A 19,163-nucleotide genomic window follows, 5' to 3' on the forward strand; every position below is an offset into this window, starting at 1 on the left:
ATATCAAACCTGCTGCTAATTTATACCCGCTATCTGGGAACACAATGAGCACTTTGATAAGTTAGGTTTTGGATCTCAGATATCAGTTCCTCTTGATACGCTTTACATTCTTTTTGTGTGTGTGTGTGTGTGTGTGTGTGTGTGTGTGTGTGTGTGTGTGTGTGTGTGTGTGTGTGTGTGTGTGTCAGGGCTGGTAAGGAGAGGAAGAAGCCGGATCGTGTGGTGTTTGACTGCCAGGAGAGGGCTTACTGGATTGTGAACAGACCACCGGTCAGTATGTGTGACTCTGTGTGTGTGATATATACAGTACGGTATATATATACACAGTATATATATATATATATATATATATATATGTATGTGTGTGTGTGTGTGTGTGTGTGTGTGTGAAGTTTGAATATATGGAATGAAAGCCTGAGTATATTGAATGAAACTTAAATATATACTGTAGAATGAAACTTGAATTTGAATGAAAGTCAGAATATATTGAATGAATATCTGAATATGTTGAATTTGCTTTTGAATATATGGAATGAAAAGTATTAAATGAAATCTGGCATCATTGAGGCCAGATTTCATTTAATACGTTTCATATATATATACACATACAGTACAGGCCAAAAGTTTGGACACACCTTCTCAGTTAATTTGTTTCTTTATTTTCACGACTATTTACATTGTAGATTCTCACTGAAGGCATCAAAACTATGAATGAACACATATGGAATTATGTATTTAACAAAAAGTGTGAAATAACTGAAAACATGTCTTATATTTTAGATTCCTCAAAGTAACCACCCTTTGCTTTTTTTGATAACTCTGCAAACCCTTGGTGTTCTCTCAATGAGCTTCATGAGGTAGTCACCTGAAATGGTTTTACCTTCACAGGTGTGCTTTGTCAGGGTTAATTAGTGGAATTTTTTTCCTTATTAATAAAAAAAGCAAAGGGTGGCTACTTTGAAGAATCTAAAATATAAGACGTGTTTTCAGTTATTTCACACTTTTTTGTTAAGTACATAATTCCATATGTGTTCATTCATAGTTTTGATGCCTTCAGTGAGAATCTACAATGTAAATAGTTCTGAAAATAAAAAAGAAACGCATTGAATGAGAAAGTGTGTCCAAACTTTTGGCCTGTACTGTATATATATACTGTATATATATAGATGATGTCAGATAAGTTTGATTTTCATATATTCAAACTCATATTCCATATAGTCATGTTTCATTCCATATATTCAGAACTGTATGCATGTACATATAAACTTAATGCATATTAACTATATGTAAAGTAGCAACAGAAAGATGTAATTATTATACTTGTACTGCTGTACATTCATTATGAATCTGTCCTGTACATGTCCAGCGTCGTACTCACAGTGCTGTGGACTGCGGTCCAGAGCGTCTTATTGATCCCAACGCAGATGAGGTAACAGGTCAGTACCCACACACACACACACACACACACACACACACACACACACACACACACACACACACACACACACACACACACACACACATACACACACAGGAGAGATTGAGGTCAGATGGTCTTACAGGAGCTTAACATGGAGAGTAATACTGCTGATATCCACTTAGAGAGAGAAACCTCCCTGACCCTCTCTGATGCTATGACTCCTCTTCAGTGCTCTTTCCTTTTCTTTCCTTTCCTTTTACTTTTTACCACATCCAGAACAAGTAACAATTAGTGTCAGTGCTGTGCAATTAACTGAAAAACATTTTTAAAAATGTAATTTGATCACAAAAACTATTTATTCGAGAAAAAAGATTATTTTGCACATTACATTTTGTAAAGTAAACTCTTATTTTGTCTTGTGCTCTGAATTCAAAAAAGTTCAACAGGAAAAGTATTAAGTAAAGGGACATTTCACAGTTCAAGGTGTTTTCACTGTTGATTTTTTTAACTGTTACATTGTTTTTTAACTTCAATAAATGCAACATCTTTCCAAACGTCAATGAGTAATTCCATATTCCAATTTTATTTCCATAATACAGCAGCCCCAGTTAGAGGCTGAGCTTTGTACACATTCCCATTTACAGGTTTTTTTCGATTGCTAAACAACAGCGGGCACAACTGGAGACACAAGTGCAAAACTCCAACTACAGTCTGCCCAGCAGCAGTTCATGTGAACCAAACTCTAGTTCCTTTTTCATTGCTTGAACACAGTTTCAAAACTCGACACACTTATCCCATGGCTTTAACCACAACCTGCACAATACTGTGGATTCACAGCACTTTGTTCAAATGCTAACACGCTGCTGTCAAAACTGTTAACCACACATTCAGAACAGAATGGATTTCAGCCTGGTGCATTTCAAACACTGCTGATTGCAATTTCAACTGAAAGACTTGTTAGTGAACACATCTGTATATATATATATATATGTATATGTATGTATGTATAGGGAAAGCTCAGAAAGGCTTGCGATTGCTCGCGGGGCACACCACGCACCCGGAAACGCAGTGCAGACGCAAATTGCCGGTTAGTCTACTGTTTATCCACGACGTTAAACTTCCGGGATTGCCCTGTTGCCGCTGGAAATTCCACCGGATGTCCCTCTTTTCGGCCGGATGTCCGTCCCCTTCCTCTTTCTTTGTGTTGGCGTTCTAAACTCTGGTTGATTTATGAGGACTATGACTAACTGCTCCTCAGATCTCTGCAGGGTAAATCCAGACAGCTAGCTAGACTATCTGTCCAATCGGAGTTTTTTGCACGACCAAAACTACTTTTGAACGTACACACGTTCCACCAAAACAAGTTCCTTCCCGAGGCTGTTTTGCAGCGGCACTTCATCTCTGCCCAGCGCTTAGCACCTCCCACGATGATTGTGATTGGTTTAAAGAAATGCCAATAAATCAGAGCCCGCTTGTCTCCCAACCAGGAATGCTGCGTGGACTAGCCAGACCTTCCTCCAGAGCGCTGTGGAGGAAGGTCTGGCAAAGTGAGACTAAGGATTGCTGGAATGAATTGCTTAATTATTTGCTAATTAGTAACAGGGTTTACCCCAGAAAAGTTGTTTGGCCCGGTGGCAAGTATCGTCACAGACTGGCCCCATTACCAACATTAAGTCATTGCTAAAAGCTAACTGGAGATCTGAAAATATGACTACGTCTAAGTTTCCAACCAAGCCGCCCCACTGTAGGCTAACTGTAGTTTAAAAAAACGTCTTAAAAATAGATTTAAAAACTAATTCCCAGTGGCTTAGGCCTGGTGGGGGGCAAGGTAGGCCCAGTGGGCCACCAGCTTGCAATACACTGGGGGAAACCCTGAGTAAGTCCTCAAGAACCGGGAGTTCTCAAACTTTGAAAATGCTGTAATTACACTGCTCTCGTTAACATCTGCTCCAGAACAAAAGCTCATTGGTCATGTTGTATTTGTGCAAAACTGATGGAAAAATGTAAATCAAAGCCAAAACATTTTTCTGCAATAGCCAAAACTCTGTAATATTGTAAAATTGTCGAGGACTGTGCTGCTGTTTCAGGAAACACTGCCTGCTCCTTCCAAGTAGCACTTAAAGTTGGAGTCAGCGATTCGGGAGAAAGATTGTTGACATTTGAACTCAACACTCAAACAGACATTCGTCAGTGCTCCTGTTTTTACCGTCACTCACTCCCACTTCAGTTCTGTTTACTGTATACATCCATGGCCTTTCCCCTGTCCTGTGCACGAGCACAGGGCATAGTGTTAGGTGGCTCGGCCTGAGCCACTTGGTTTGTTTCCCGTTTAGATTTACAGAGCCACGGCCGGATTTCCTAGAGTTTCTTTCAGCGCACAGACAGTGAGGCTACATTTACATTGCTATGTTTTGGTTTAAAAACTAATATCTTCTGCTACGTTTCCCCCTCTCATTCCCCCTGCTCTGGCGTTCCCCACCTCTCATTCCCCCCTGCTCTGGTGTTTCCCCCTTTCATTCCCCATGCTCTGGTGTTTCCCCCTCTCATTCCCCCTGCTCTGGCGTTTCCGAGCCCCTAAACCGGAGACATTTGGAAACCCTTCTGACCCGTTTTGGTTTAGAATCTGCGGGGCTGTGTTGCCGTCTCAACGGCCGCAAACGGAGACCTTCGCCAACACCAACACTGACGCCAACGTTTCTCCTCCTGATTGGGTCTCATCGGTCACAACGTCTCGTTCTCTGAGACGTAAAGCTACTAATGTTACTATGGCAAATATCAGCAGTGGGCGGAGTCTCCATGCTGCCTCCTGTTTATGCCCAGTATACCAGAATGTTGATGAGATTTGAGGTTTGGGCGTGTTAGTTTAAACAGAGATTAGTTCTTCTACTGGAGATAAAAACACTTGCACAGAGATCACTTTTGGCTCAAAACTCCGCTTAAAAAAAACAAAACGTAGCAATGTAGATGTAGCCTGAGGAGATATCCGCTGAATTTGACAACAAGTGGATTTGATAAGAATCACTGACTCCACCTTTAAGGTTCTTATCAAGTCTAAGAAAGCTTAGGTTGAATCTTGTGCCCCACCTGCCCTTCAAGGCTGGTTGGGATGGTCGGAACACAGGACGTTGACCCAGGTGACCAGGTTTTTATGTCCCGTTTGAAAATAAAAGTAAATTCTGTGTCACGTGCGTAACCAGATGTGAAGTAACGTAAACGAATGTACTGATTTGAACCAAAACCAGACCTAACCAAGTAGTTTTTGCATTGTAGTAGAGTTGAAAGCCCCACCTTGAACAAACGTGAAGTAAATGTAAATACATTGGGCTGATATAAGGCTTCTCTTTTCACTTGAAGTAAAGATTTCAATGCAGCACTTGTACTGCGCGGTATAAATAGTTTTACTTCAGACAAATATGCTTTGAGTACTTCTCTCTACCACTGCCAATACAAACTTTCCCAGTTAGAGAAAAGTAGGGGACTGCCCGACACTGACTCCGACACTCCATTGTTCCGACCTCTCAATAACCCGAAAAATTCCCTTTGGTCCTACAGCCCACTAGTCTGACGTCCCTTTGGTGGCAAAATTACGAATCCCACTATGGCCCAGGCTTGTGCAAAATTCTGAATTTCAGAATTGGCCTCCATTCAATTCATGAATTTGAATTTGAATTGAATTGACTCCGCCCCACAGGAAGTTGAATTTGAATTGGAATTGGAATGCAAGGAAGTGGAATTAAATTCATTGCAATTCGAAGAAATTCCACACAGTCAAACAACAGAAAGAATGTGTTGAATCTCACATCCATTCAGTGTTAGGAAGGTTAATATTGCTGGAGGACGTCAGACTAGTGGGCTGTAGGAACAAAGGGAATTTTTCGGGTTATTGAGAGGTCGGAACAATGGAGCGTCGGAGAAATGACAGCACCGAAAAATAAAGACGGTTTTCCTGGGACCCCAAATCAAAAGAAAGAAAAACCTTTGGGGGACAGTATACTGTAGATGCTCCCATCTTGAATGTAGCGGTAACGATTATATTATATTGTTTGTAACATGCAAAAAATGAAATGTGAATTAGGCTAAAACTGTATTTTGAGAGTACTGGTTGGGATCTAACACAATCATTGTGTCTTGAATTGTATAAGAAATGGCTTATCCGACACTTTTATATGTACTTGTTCTGTAAACAGAGCATATCTCATTCATTGCATTTTTCCTTGTCCTGTCTTTTTCTCTTTTCACAGACATCCTTACAATGATGAAAATAAGACAGTAAAGTGTAAAAACAGTAGTACACAGTGTTTTACCCAGATTTTCAGTCTTGTGTGTGAATTACACTCTCAAACTTTCCATGTATTCTTTATTCAGTCTCTTCAGGAAATAGTGATGTTGCGATTGTAATAATTATTGTAAAATCAACCAGACACTGCATTTCTTTTAACGGCTTGTCATTATAAATTGGTCATATGCTTAACATGCATACTTATTTTTTTTCCAGCATAAAATAGGCCTATAAGAAGCCAGGTCAATTCAAATGACCCCTAAATTTAGACAAGTTTAGACAATTTTTACTCTTATTTGATTTTTTTTTTTATTACACAGGACCATAGATGGTCCATCAAATACTGAGTTAATTTGTCTTAAAAACTGCTGCAAATGTTTTGATATGCGGCAGCAAAAATCACAAAAAAACAACTCTGCAAGCTATAGTATTTGTTTTTAATCTTGTTTTACTCTGTAGCACTTTGGGATTGCTTTTAAACAATGAAAAATGATCTACAAAAGAAATTTATTATTATTTATTTTTACAAATAAAATGTATTATTACTATTATTATAAGTAGTATCCTTTAGCCTGGAGGGACTGTTTTTTGTTATTTTCTACCTAAGTGTTTGTACTTCAACAGTAGTAGCTTTCTTTAGGTGTAACACCATGGTTAGCATCAAATGTTCCTCTGTGATCCATCCTCTATTATATCTACCTATATACTTTGTGCTTTTTACAATAATATGAGCCTAACAAACTGCACCCATGAAAACATTTTTTTTTTCTTGTCTCTCAGAAAATCACCATTGACATGTACAGACGCATGGTAAGTTACAGTATTTAATAAGTAATGATGTTTAAAAATACGCACGCCGGTATTCAGTCTGATTTTATTATAGCACCACCCAGGGCTGAACTGGGGTAAAAAAATCAGCCCTGGACTTTTGAGAACTAGACCAGCCCCACCACAATCAGCCGGACACCACCCATCCTTGCACTTCCCTTCAACACATGTACATACCAGCAGGGTTCAAAATCTACCAGCATTTGGCATCTACCAGCCAAATGCTGATAAAATATGTAAGTGGCTGGTAGATTTGCTTGAATCACCAGCCAAAAAAAAGTTAAATTTTAACAGTCACTAGCTATTTGGCTGGTGGACAAAACGTTAAGTTTGAACCCTGCATTACCAGCCCCTAATACTCTCTTTTAGCTGAGTGGTGAGTAAGATAGTATGATAATGTACTCACTGAGGCTGCCTGGCTCTTGATGGCAAGTTGAGAATGGAGCATGGCTGTCATCAAGATGTCTTGTATAGTTAACAAGTGCTAAGTCTGTAAGCTGAGCTAAAGCTGCATTTTGTACACAGTATGCAACTTGTGTTATTGTGGAATGTGGATAAATCAGAAAGCTATAGTACTATGTTTGCAAGTGCCTTATAGCTTGCTAAAACATAACTAACATTAGCTTACTAACAGCTAACAAATCCTCTCTTGTAGACAAGGGTGCTAAAATCATCGTTTGACATGCTTAAATCTAGTGTTCTTAGCTAGCTACCGGCACTTTGTGGAGTTTGCCGCCAGTGGGGGCGGGACTTAAATGCGCTCTCTCTCTATGATAGGATGGAAGTGGGCCACAGAAGAATGTGATTGGCCAGTTTTCAGATGAGAGACAAACCAGTGGGCCAATCATGTGATCTCTCTTCTCTCTATGGTCCGATAAAACAATAAAAATAAAGTTTTTCGACCGGAGTGCAGCAAATTCAGCCCAAACTAATAGACCGATGGCCAATCCATGCCTGGCCCCCTGTATCTAATGGTTGCTAATGGTTGATGGTTTGAAGCTGTAAAGTGAGTTGAGATTTAAACAGTGAGCAGGACATTTTCTGTCTACAGATTAGAAATACACAGATGATATCCTTTGGTTTATAAAACTTTCCCAAAATTAGAATTTAAATGAAATTAAACAATTTTGTTTGTTCCTCTTTCATTCTAGAACGTGTTCTATCAACAAGCTATCATGAGGTCAAAGGTCAAATCTAGCGTGTCCCTTGGAGCGTAAGTTCCTCTGGTCTCTCATCTATGTGGGAACCTTTCTATGGGTTACAATTCATTTAAAGGTGTTCTTGTAATTAAGACTTGTCTTGTAATTACGTGCAAACATTCTTAACTAACATTACTATGATATCTGTAACTCCTCATTATATGATAATAATATACAATAAAATATCTTTAGATTATCAGTATTTAGTGATCTGTTAAAGAGCCCCAGTTTCACTTCCAGCATTATATTTGTACTCTTGGGGTCTACTAGAATAGGTTTACATGCTTTGATGTTCAAAAAACAGATTATGTTTCTCATACTGCCCATTGCTGCAGCTCCACTGTCTGAAACACTCTAGCTGTATTCAAAACCATTCCCTCATTCACTCCCTCACTATTCCCTATATAGTGTTTATGAAATAAACTATATAGGGAACGACCGAACCAGATTTCGGACACTCACTGAAAACATCGTTGCGTCAGTAGATGCGCCGGTTATTTGTGTGACGGAGGCATCATGTAAAAAAACTGACCATCGTATGTACACTCAATTCGAACACCACTACAAAATGACGAACACACTATATAGTGCACTATTTTTTTTGTTTTTTGTACATTATACAGTACATCATTACATACATAAATAAACTATATGACACACTAAAGGACAGAAAAAAAATCCCCAAAAGCATAATAGGGTTTCTTTAAAACATTGCTGGAGGCTCTGTGCATCTGATTGGTCTCATGATCGTTCTGTTTCTGCAGACTGGCCAAGTATGTCACGACCTACAAGAACCATGACCCGTTCCTGGCTCCCTGTCTACCCAGCAACCCCTGGCAAACAGACAATGACACATACTGGACTCTCAACATGAGACTGTGAGAGCTGCTTCCTTTTCTGTCTGGCTTCTTTAGATAATACGCTTCGTAGGTGTTTGGGGCCAAGTAGAATAACTTCAGTTTTGTCTGAGTTTAACAACAGGAAATTGTAAGTCCTCCAGGTTCTTGTGTCCTTAATGCATGCTTGAAGTTTAACTAATTGACTGGTTTCATCTGGCTTGATCTATAGGATATATAGCCAATATAATTGGGTATCATCTGCATAACAGTGAAAATTTGTGGAGTGTTTCGTAATAATACTGCCTGGACTAGAATATCTTCTCAATGGTCTAACTGGCAATTTCCACCGGTTGCGGAACGGCTCCGGAAAAGCGGTGGAGTCAATAGGTTTCCATTAAAGTCAACGTGTGTATTTCCACTGATTGCGGAACGGCTGCGTTCACGACTGCGTCCCAGCCATGGTAGCCCTCCGTAGCAGATACGCAGAGTTTCTATTTTTGATGGATTTTCCGCAGCAATTCAGTACAATTCAGATTGTGCGGGACAGGAAGTCGAGCACAGAAGCAAAATAAAACATCCGGTTAATTTTCAAAAAAGAAAATACACCGTACTCACGGCAGATCATATTTCCCTTGAAAACGCAGCACAGAGCTGTTTCCCCTCTACTCCTCTGGATGGGAACAAACTGTTGTTAATTTTGTTGATTTTACACCTACCCCGTTTTGTCCGTTTAAAAACTAACCCTGGTCGGATAGTCCGGTTCATTTGGGCGGGTGTGAAAGCACATCCGAACTCTGTTGCGGTTAAAACAAACAATCTCTGGTCCGCTTAAATACAGGTTTCTTGGTTCGCTGCCAAGTGAACTAGAGTTCTGTTCAGTTCAGGTGAGAACGCGATTCGACCCAAATACAGGAAGTGAACCAAAAAGAGTGCATTTACTAGCCTGCAATTTCAACCTTGCACACAAGTTCAAAGATGATGACTTTCAGATCCATAAGCTGTTCTGAACACACATCGCTGGTGGTCTGTGTGACGTAAGAACACATCATCTCTCTCTCTGTCAGCTGCTCATTGTTCGCCTTCTTCTAAAATATTAGAAACACTAAAGCAGAACAGGAAAACCCAAAGACGTAATAAATTTCAGACCAAAATAATGATAGTAAAATAAACAAGTGACGTCTACATTGTTTGACAAAAGTGAAGAGTGAAAGCTAACCAAAACAAATAAAAAAGGCACCTAAATCATGGTTGCAGCTACCGCCCTGCATCGCCCCTCTACGCCCTGAACTGCTACAACTTTTATTTCTAGTCATAGTTCCACTATCTTTATTGTTACTATAACTGCCACTGTTCATCATTCCAACTGCTATAATTATGAATCATTTTCTAATATCTCAGAATATCTATATCAGTGTCTGTGTCCAAACCGCGCCCTTAAGAAGGGGTTTTTATCACAGCTACTTTAAATGACTGTAGTACATAACCTGTTAAAAGATATATTGATCATATCTAGTAAAGAAGTGTTCAACGAAGAGTAAAGCTCTTTAAGTAGCCTCGTTGGTATGGGGTCTAAGAGACAGGTAGATGGCTTGGATTACAGTAAGAAAACATTAGCGTTAATTGGTTAAGGTTGAGAAGTCTGTTTCTAGGGTTCCTGCGTTTGGAGATAAATAGGTACAGGTTGAGGGCAGGAGGTGATGAATTTGATCTTGAATAGTTATAATTGTATGATTAAAGAAGCTGTTGAAGTTGTCACTACTCAGAGCTATAATATACGGCTCAATAAAGCTGTGAGTCTCTGTCAGCCTGGCTACAGTGCTGAAAGGAACCAGGGGTTTTTCTTCTTTTCTTCTATTAGTGATGAGTAATAGGCTGCTCTGGTATTTCTGAGGGCATTCCTATATGTCTTCAGACTGTCCGGTCTAAACGAGATTCATCCAGATTGGTGGAACGCCATTTACTTTCAAGTTTCCACGAGGTCTGTTTGAACCCTCTAAGGTCAATGGGCATTTTTACATATGGTCTTGAATTCTCCTTTTAAGGGTATTTGCATATAACCTGATCCCCATGTGTTTATATCAAAATGTTCAGAACAAACTCAGCTTTCTGCAAAGTGATGCTCAAAATTGTTCCAGAGCAATGTGTAAAGAGATAATTTGGTCCTAAAGCGGAAATATTTCTCAAATCTAAAAAAAAAAACATACCTACACTCAATTGTTTTGGTGCTTGAAATGAGTTCACAAAAGTCTTAGGTTCACAAAAGTAGCGTAATATATGTATGAATAAAAAAAAAAGGTAATATCGCTTTTTGAGTAGGACTGTTGTCAAACATCGCTTGGACTCGCAGGTGTGTCTTTTGTCCTCAGAGGGTTAATTTGCGAGTTTAGGAGTTAAACCATGGAGCTAACTTCCTTTGTTTCATCATATTCTTTATTAGGGCAGCAACAGAGTCAAGTGTCGTTCTCAGTGAGTCTGCAGCACTGTCTACAAGTGATCAGTTTGGAGGAACTCATTTAATAAATTATATGCCGTTGGAATCACTTCCTTTAATTTAGCTACAGTACTATCAGATAGACATCTAGTGTAGAACTTTCACCTAGTGGCATATCATATGATGATAAAGCAGAGATTCTCAACAGGGGGTCCTCAGAGTCACTGCAGGGGGGCTTCAAATTATTTATTTTTTTCAAAAATGTAAATGTCTTAACATGAATCCAACATGTTATTAGCAAATATAAATCCCCACTGATGATAGGCTGACTGGCCTATAGGTAAGGTAGTCACTAATGTAGCCATCCACAGATCCAGTTCATCCTAAGGATTCACTGTTCCACATGCATGTTTAACAATAAAAGATGATTTATAAAATCATGCCAGCTATTATTATTATTTTAACAGCTTAGTATTCTATGCAAAAAAGGTATTTTATAAAGTAGCAAAAAATTTCCAGTGCAACACAGATGTCTTTATTTCTTAATGTGCATAACAGTGTATTTTATAAAGGTTTTAGGCCGCCCTACATGTATTGTAAGCCCAGTTTAATATGCTACTTCATTTTCTACAATATGTAGTAGGTGGTCCCTGCTCCGTCTCTCTTTCAGTTAAGGGGTCCTTGGTTTAAAAAGCGTTGAAGACCCCTGTGATAAAGGATTCTGTGGAAATAATATGCAGTCTTTAATTTCGATGCCATATGCCAGAACAGGGTCGAGGGTGTGGTTAAAACAGCGAGTTATATCAATTAGTGAGATAAACACCAGAAAATTGCACCCTGGTAATGTGGATACTTTCCCCAGTCATGTTTGAGCAGTGAGTGACTGAGCCTGTGTTTGTGTCCAGGGTTGAAGTTCCCACTAAGATGCGAGTAGAGCGCTGGTCCTTCAGCTTGTTCGAGCTGCTGAGCGACCTGCGAGGCCGAGACGACTTCAAGGTCTTCCTCAAGAAGGAGTTCAGCGGTATGTCGCCACATGTCACTAAACACCTTTCAGTTCGGACTGGGAAGATCTCGTGCTGAACCCGACTGAGCATTCCTGACATGGTTGAGGGATGGTTTGTGTTTACAGATCTCAACACAAGCATTCCCATCCCTTTCTCAGGAACCCTCCCGCCTGTTAATGGAACTTGGGTATTTGCACAAGTCTTCATTTTATTTATCCTTCCTCGCAGTAGGCCTAAGGCAATGCAGAGTCTAAATTGTGATATTTCTGTTTCTCCCATGTCAGAAATGTGATATGTAGTTCCTATATGCAGAATACATGAATATGAGGTACAAAAAGAAGTTCTCCAGACATGCAGCCTGTGGTGGAATGCTAAGTACATTTACTCAAGTACTGTGAAGTTCTAGGACACTCTTCTATCAGTGTGTGTGTGTGTGTGTGTGTGTGTGTGTGTGTGTGTGTGTGTGTCCCAGGGGAGAACTTGGCTTTTTGGGAGGCAGCTGAAGAGCTGAAGTGGGGCACTGCATCGTCCATGACATCAAAAGCTGAGACAATTTTCAAGTAAGTCAATGCTTATGTGTGTGCATGTGTGTGCGTGCATGCGTACAACAATTCCAAGAAGCAATTGAAATCTTGGATCAGTTAAATTATATGGCTAAAATGTTAAATTAACCTTTAAATGAAATATCCATGGATAAGTTAGCAACAATAAAATAAAGGATAAAAGCAGCATTCTTGAAGTATTATTTATTAAAGTGCTCATATTATGCTCATTTTCAGGTTCATAATTGTATTTAGAGGTTGTACCAGAATATTACATGGTTTAATCTTCCAAAAACACCATATGTTTGTTGTACTGCACATTGCTGCAGCTCCTCTTTTCACTCTGTGTGTTGAGCTCTCTGTTTTAGCTACAGAGTGAGACATCTCACTTCTGTTCCATCTTTGTTGGGAGTCTCACATGCTCAGTACCTAGGTAAGGACTACTAGCCAGTCAGAAGCAGAGTATGAGGGCATGCCATAGGCGAGCATTATAACGTGTGTTACAAAGTTACGTACTTTTGTCTCTGAAGTAAAGGCTGGACTACAATAGAGCTGTTTGGAGCAGTTTGTGAACAGTGTTTTCTGTTGGAGATGGTATGTCCCTTTTGGGGTGGACTTTGGGCTTTTTCACTTTTTAAAACCTATAACGTGCACAAAAAAAGATATATAACACGATAGAGGAAAGGGGGAAAAGCCAAAAAGCATAATATGAGCACTTTAAGACTTTCCCACTGCTTCACCAGGACTGTGTGGGTGTGGTTTGATCAAATTTGGTTCACAGTCAACACCAGAATCAGAATCAGCTTTAATGGCCAAGTCAGTGTGAACACATAACAGGGAATTTGACTCCGGCCTTTTGTTGCTCTCAAAGTTCATACACAGAAATGGAAATACGGCTCAAAACAAGGACAAGAACGCTGCACAAGGTAAACATAAACATTTCACTACTATGTACAGATGATCCTAGTGACGGCCTGAGGGAACAAACTGGTCCTGTGTCTGCTTGTTTTCATCAGAGAACAACCCACCAACTGTCATCACCTTTTTACAATAGCTACACCCAAATAAATCTGTCATGTGAAATAAATGAACATTAGCAGTAAATAGTGTGATCACATGGGACCATAGCCCCCATAGTGAGAAGCTGATTGAGAAAACAGGCTTTAAGGGCCTTTCATACACAAACTAGTCAACTTTGTCAACTTTGCAATATGTGCCAGACATACAGAGCAATCGAAAATGCATTTCTCTCCGACCCACGATGCAAAGGACACACAGAAGTATAATATAAAAGATAAGCAAGGGGTGGGTGTTGAGCTTCCTGACAGCATGGGGAATGAACCCGTTTGCCAGTCTGGTGGAACAGGCTTGGAGGCCCCGGTTCCTTCTCCCAGATGGCTGTGTGAGGGGTGGCTTTGTTTTAGAAGTATTATATTTCCAAACCTGGACTACACCCAAACCCCAATGTCAGCCAAGATATTGATTTGGAGTGCGTGTGTTTTCAGGACCTTCCTGGCCCCCGGTGCCCCCCGCTGGATCAACATTGATGGCAGGACAATGGGTCTGACAGTGAAAGGCCTTGACCATCCTCACCGCTATGTGCTGGAAGCAGCTCAGACACACGTTTTCCTGCTCATGAAAAAGGTGCGTCTGTGTACCGATGAGGAGGTCAAAAAAGGCCCTTTTTTCTTACTCTGTGGCTAATAATACAGTTTTTGCCAAATTGCTGACACATTTGTTGTTGGAATGTGGCTCAATGTGTCAAAACTCTTCACACAATCTAAATAAGACAACACTTAGAGATAAATATCTCACGTCGATGTCAAGATGAAACTCTGCAACCAAAACGGAAGGCTTCTGTGAAAGATTGTTCCAGTATAGAACATCTTACATTTCAATAAACGCAAAAAGAAGAGGCACGCGGCCATGTGGTTGGCGGTCATACACTTTCCAATGCCAAGGCGAAAATAATTCCTCAGTCGGATTGAGGAATGGGGGGTTAAGGGGGTCAAGGAGGGACCTACAGTGGCATGGTGATGTCCTACAGACTAATGGCGGCACACAAGGTGATAGTTTCCCAATTTCAGATAGTTTTGCATTTTGAAGAAAAGTGTTTGTACTTTTGGTGCCTTTGTTTAAGGCTCGGTTACAAAAGTTAAGGTTTTAATGCTTTTGTCTAAGCATTCACTTTCAGTGTGTAAGCAATCGGCAAAAACTTTAATAATAATAATAATAATAATGCCTTTAATTAATGTTTCGTGATTAATGTGAGGATCAACTGAGATCACTGGCACTGTTTAGATTGTAATTAAGTCACTGCCAAAGTTTATGTACACTTCCAGAACAGAGTAGTTGACTGCCAGATCAGATAAGTCAAGGCTATGACATATGATATATAGGATATATATATAATATCCATGCTATAATTGGTCAAATGCATTTTCAGATTCAAAATGTGTTTGTGTATTGAAGCTGAGGTCACGTGCAGTCTCGTGTGCTTTCATTGGTACAGGATACTTTCTTCCGTTACCTCAAGTCCCCAGTGTACAAAGACATGCAGAAGAAGGCCCTGAACCCTGAGCCTCATAACTTCAGGTTGGTGGTGGATCCCTGCCGTACCTTTCTGACATCACTGCACAACACATTCTCACTCCCGGCGCGTCAAAAAGATACGTTTGGTCAGGTACCTTTGGCGGTTGTTATTAATGCAAAAAGTCTCCTTAGGCTATGTTCACATTTGGTGTCTTTTTTGACAAGAAAAAGTTTACTAGGGTGCTTTTGTAGTGAAAAAAGAAGAAGCTGGCCGTGTTTTTATTCCAAAAAGCAGCCGAGAGCGTCTTTTACTGCTATGACAGCTACTGCTACAGTATCCTAGCTAGAGTGCTATGTGGAGCGGTGCTAAGGTTAGATAAAACTAAGCAATGGAGAGAGCTAGAGAAAGAACAGAGAGAGAGAAAAAAAAAAAAAAAAAAAAAAAAAAAAAAAAAAAAAAAGAGAAAAAAAACAGGGGGGGGGGGGGGGGGGGGGGGGGGGGGGGGGGAAAAAAAGAGGTGCGTACTAGCTTAGATAAAACAAAGCGGTGAAGTGAGCTAAAGAAAGAAAAGAGAGAGAGAGAGAGAGTGGTGCTAACATTAGATAAAGCAAAGTGGTGGAGCGAGCTAGAGAAAGAACAGAGAGAGAGAGTAGTGCTAACATTAGCTAAAACAAAGTGGTGGAGCGAGCTAGAGAAAGAACAGAGAGAGAGCGGTGCTAACGTTAGATAAAACAAAGCAATGGAGCAAGCTAAAGAAAGAACAGAGAGAGAGAGAGAGAGAGCGGTGCTAACGTTAGATAAAACAAAGTGGTGGAGCGAGCTAAAGAAAGAACAGAGAGAGAGAGCGGTGCTAACGTTGGATAAAACAAAGTGGTGGAGCGAGCTAGAGAAAGAACAGGGAGAGAGAGAGCGGTGCTAACGTTAGATAAAACAAAGCGGGCTACCTGCACAGGGAACACCCGGTCATACCATATAACCAAGCCCCCAGGAGGAGCGCTAAGTCTATATGCCAACATGGGCTTAGCGGATAACGGTGGTACTGCACCCCATGGCCCAGAAAGACTTTTCACATAGACATTACATGGCGAAAGAAACGTCTATATTTCAGCGGATAATTAGTTTCGGGGTATATCAACCTACCAGTCCGAACACTGAAAGGGTCGTTGTTTAAAACGTTACGTTTTTAACATTTTTAACATTCACTAGAAGCGAATCCAGAATTATTAAATTTGAAATGATGAACACGCATAATGGACGCGAGCAGACCCACGGGACTGCGCACGTCCGCTCACATGACTGTTCTCCCGAGCTCATGTAGCTAGCTGTAATAATGGATATAGCTAATGGTTGTAATTCACCATGTGTTCTATTAATACGTCCATGGTATTATCTTATGAAGTTATGATACATCTGAGGGATGTATGTATGTTGTAAAGCCTGTTACGTGGATGTAACGTCATTAGCGTTTCCCAAACTGGCGGGGCTATCGGCTAGCTAGCTAGTTGCTAACATCAGAGTTAGCTAGCATGGCTGTATTAAGATCATGCCTACATAACGTTACTACAGACATAATTACATGGCCTTGGTTCTCTCTTATGATACATCCGAGGGCTGTATGCTGTAAAGCTTGTAACGTGGATGAGAGATGAAGCCATGGATGAGCTCTGTTCACGAAACTGCAGGCTAACTGCTAGCGCTAGCTAGTAGCACGACATAATGATTAAATCTCCTTGGTTGTCTAGCTAAATACATCTATCTTTTATTTAGCTAAGCATGTAAACGATTGGGAACAACGAATGTTTAACATTAGTGAATATTTTAGACAATGAAAACGGCGAGTTCATGAGTTCGCCCAAAGCCAGTCTACTATATTAGAAATTCTTTGGTTCGCCACCATGGATGTATTAAGAGTTCGCCTCTTGTAAGAGCCACGAGAGATAAGCTCATGAATGAGCATGTTGCTACCGGTTGCTACGACAACACAAACAAATTGTTGCTAGTGCGCGTGTCCACCGTGACATCATGGGCCAAGAATGCGGAAAAGCCGAGCTCCATGTTGTCTTAATGCGCTTTTGAGCACTCTCATTGGAACGTACGGGGCTTCCCACCGAACACTGTATCCAGTTCTCTTAATACATCCATGCGTATAACTTGCTGTGCTCCGACTCCACTTTTTCTTGTTGTTATGGAAACGACAGGTCTTGCTACTCCGCTTGTCATTGGTCAGCTGTCAAAAAAAGCGCTTGATGTAGGGCGTTTCTTTTTCAGAAAAGTTGAACTTTTTTCAAGCTCTGTCAGGACGTTCGTTTAACTGGCATGCAGCAGCACAAGAAGGGGACGGTTAGGTTTAGGAAAAGATGGTGGGTGGGGTGTGTGGGGTTACAAAATGTACACCGGGCAGTGCGTTCCATACAGACGCTAAAAGGGGATTTTTTGCATCGGTATCTGACGCTGAGAGACACTGACCAAGCGTCGGTGTTTTACGAGTTGGGAGTGAGAACACATTGTACTGCACATGAATATATGTTGAACACACATGTTCAATTTGTTGATTTTTGCATCCAAATATATGCACAAAAGGCTTCCAAATATTTGTATGATTGTGCTTGTTGTTTCTCCCCATGACATTGCATGACATTTCTACCCCACAGCTGGATACTCACCTATGCAAACACTCTGTATACTTTGAAGTTAATAGTTAGCTGAATCTAGACCTGGAGAGCTAAAGAAAAATGCTTTGTGCAGAGCTCCCAAATAAAATACCATACCATACATGTCAGTGGAATTTGCAGCACAGAAAGAGACTGACTCTGTGGATTATCTAGAGTAATGTGCACAGCGCTTGATGAAAGCAAGGTTGCTGTTGAACTTGTAGTCTTTTTCGAAGCTGTTGGCACCACAAGTGGAATTCCATTCACCATTGTAGAGGCAAAAAAAATCTCAAAACCTGGACAAATGAATAAAAAACAGAAAATCTATATATATATATGTTATATAGTTTGAAGGAACTGACTCTTTCACCATTTATTGCTGCACACTGAACATGATATTGCACCATGCAATTTGTTGTCCTCCGAGGTAAAGATTGAAAATGAATCCTTCTTTAGACCCTTTTTCGAGGTTTTGACTGTTTTTTTGTAGCTTTTTTTTGAGTTTTTTAGTATTTTGTTTCTGCACTTTCTTCACTACCACTGGATTCACCACTAACATCAACTTATAACCACTAGTTTAACTTTGTTTGTTTTTTAAATCATGATTAATAAACCTCATTTATATGATTTACCCAATTTTTTGAGTTAAGAAAAGCTGAAATTAGGCATTTCTTTCAACAAATAGTTATGATTGAGTTGATAATCTCAGACTGTCAAAGTTTAGTCGGGATACTGTTTAGAAACCATTTCCTAAATTTTTCAAATGCTATGAAATGCAATTAAACACAGTAGTGATCTGAGCGTTGTATGGAACCATCCCTGTTATTTTTGGGCAATTTGCTTGAAAGAAACCCAAATTTCTGATGTAGAAACTTTGAAGACGGGTCAAATTTGACCTGAAGGCAACAGGGATCGGGCTGGTTGCAGGTTTAAACTGTCGGTGCGTGAACCTGTTTCTGTAAACCAGCTGAAAGCCACTAAAAAAAGACTGTCCCTCCCGCCAGAATGAAGCTTTCCAATCATCTTGAGTTCACCATGTTTCTGTTTCCACCCTAGTCCAGCCCAGCTGGAGAACAACGCCAAGAACCGGAGCCTGGGCATCCATCCCATCATCCTGTGGCAGCAGGAGGAGGAGCAAAAGGCCAAGGCCGCCGCTGCCGCCGCTCCGGTCGACGTCAAGGCCATGATGAGCAAAATAGACCGGAAGTAAAGATATATAATGCGTGTGTGTACAGGGTTGTACATGTCATGTCACACACACACACACACAAGTACCAACACAGGAACCAGCCCTCTGTTAGGGATTATACACAGTGTAGAAGAATGCTTTCCTCAGTGTCCTGCAATTGAATGTTGTTCTGTTTTAGCAAATTATCGAAGGTGAAAAATGAAGGATTACCCCAACCCTCCCGATCCCGTGTATTCTAGTATTAACAG

The 19,163-nt window shown here is 40.4% G+C and overlaps 1 protein-coding gene across 1 annotated transcript in view; it reads left to right on the forward strand.

The window, feature by feature from the left end:
* rgs9a (regulator of G protein signaling 9a) overlaps positions 1 to 19,163 on the forward strand; it is a 36,941-nt gene extending 17,778 nt beyond the window's left edge. Inside the window, exons 8-17 of the mRNA XM_039825978.1 lie at positions 189 to 270; positions 1,367 to 1,429; positions 6,480 to 6,509; positions 7,679 to 7,740; positions 8,491 to 8,604; positions 11,902 to 12,017; positions 12,473 to 12,560; positions 14,048 to 14,186; positions 15,055 to 15,137; positions 18,783 to 19,163. Coding sequence (XP_039681912.1) covers positions 189 to 270; positions 1,367 to 1,429; positions 6,480 to 6,509; positions 7,679 to 7,740; positions 8,491 to 8,604; positions 11,902 to 12,017; positions 12,473 to 12,560; positions 14,048 to 14,186; positions 15,055 to 15,137; positions 18,783 to 18,936 — 931 coding nt within the window. The 3' untranslated portion in view covers positions 18,937 to 19,163. The remainder of the gene's footprint in view (positions 1 to 188; positions 271 to 1,366; positions 1,430 to 6,479; positions 6,510 to 7,678; positions 7,741 to 8,490; positions 8,605 to 11,901; positions 12,018 to 12,472; positions 12,561 to 14,047; positions 14,187 to 15,054; positions 15,138 to 18,782) is intronic.

The sequence above is a fragment of the Perca fluviatilis genome, chromosome 15, assembly GCF_010015445.1.
Source record: "Perca fluviatilis chromosome 15, GENO_Pfluv_1.0, whole genome shotgun sequence".
Classification (NCBI taxonomy): domain Eukaryota; kingdom Metazoa; phylum Chordata; class Actinopteri; order Perciformes; family Percidae; genus Perca; species Perca fluviatilis.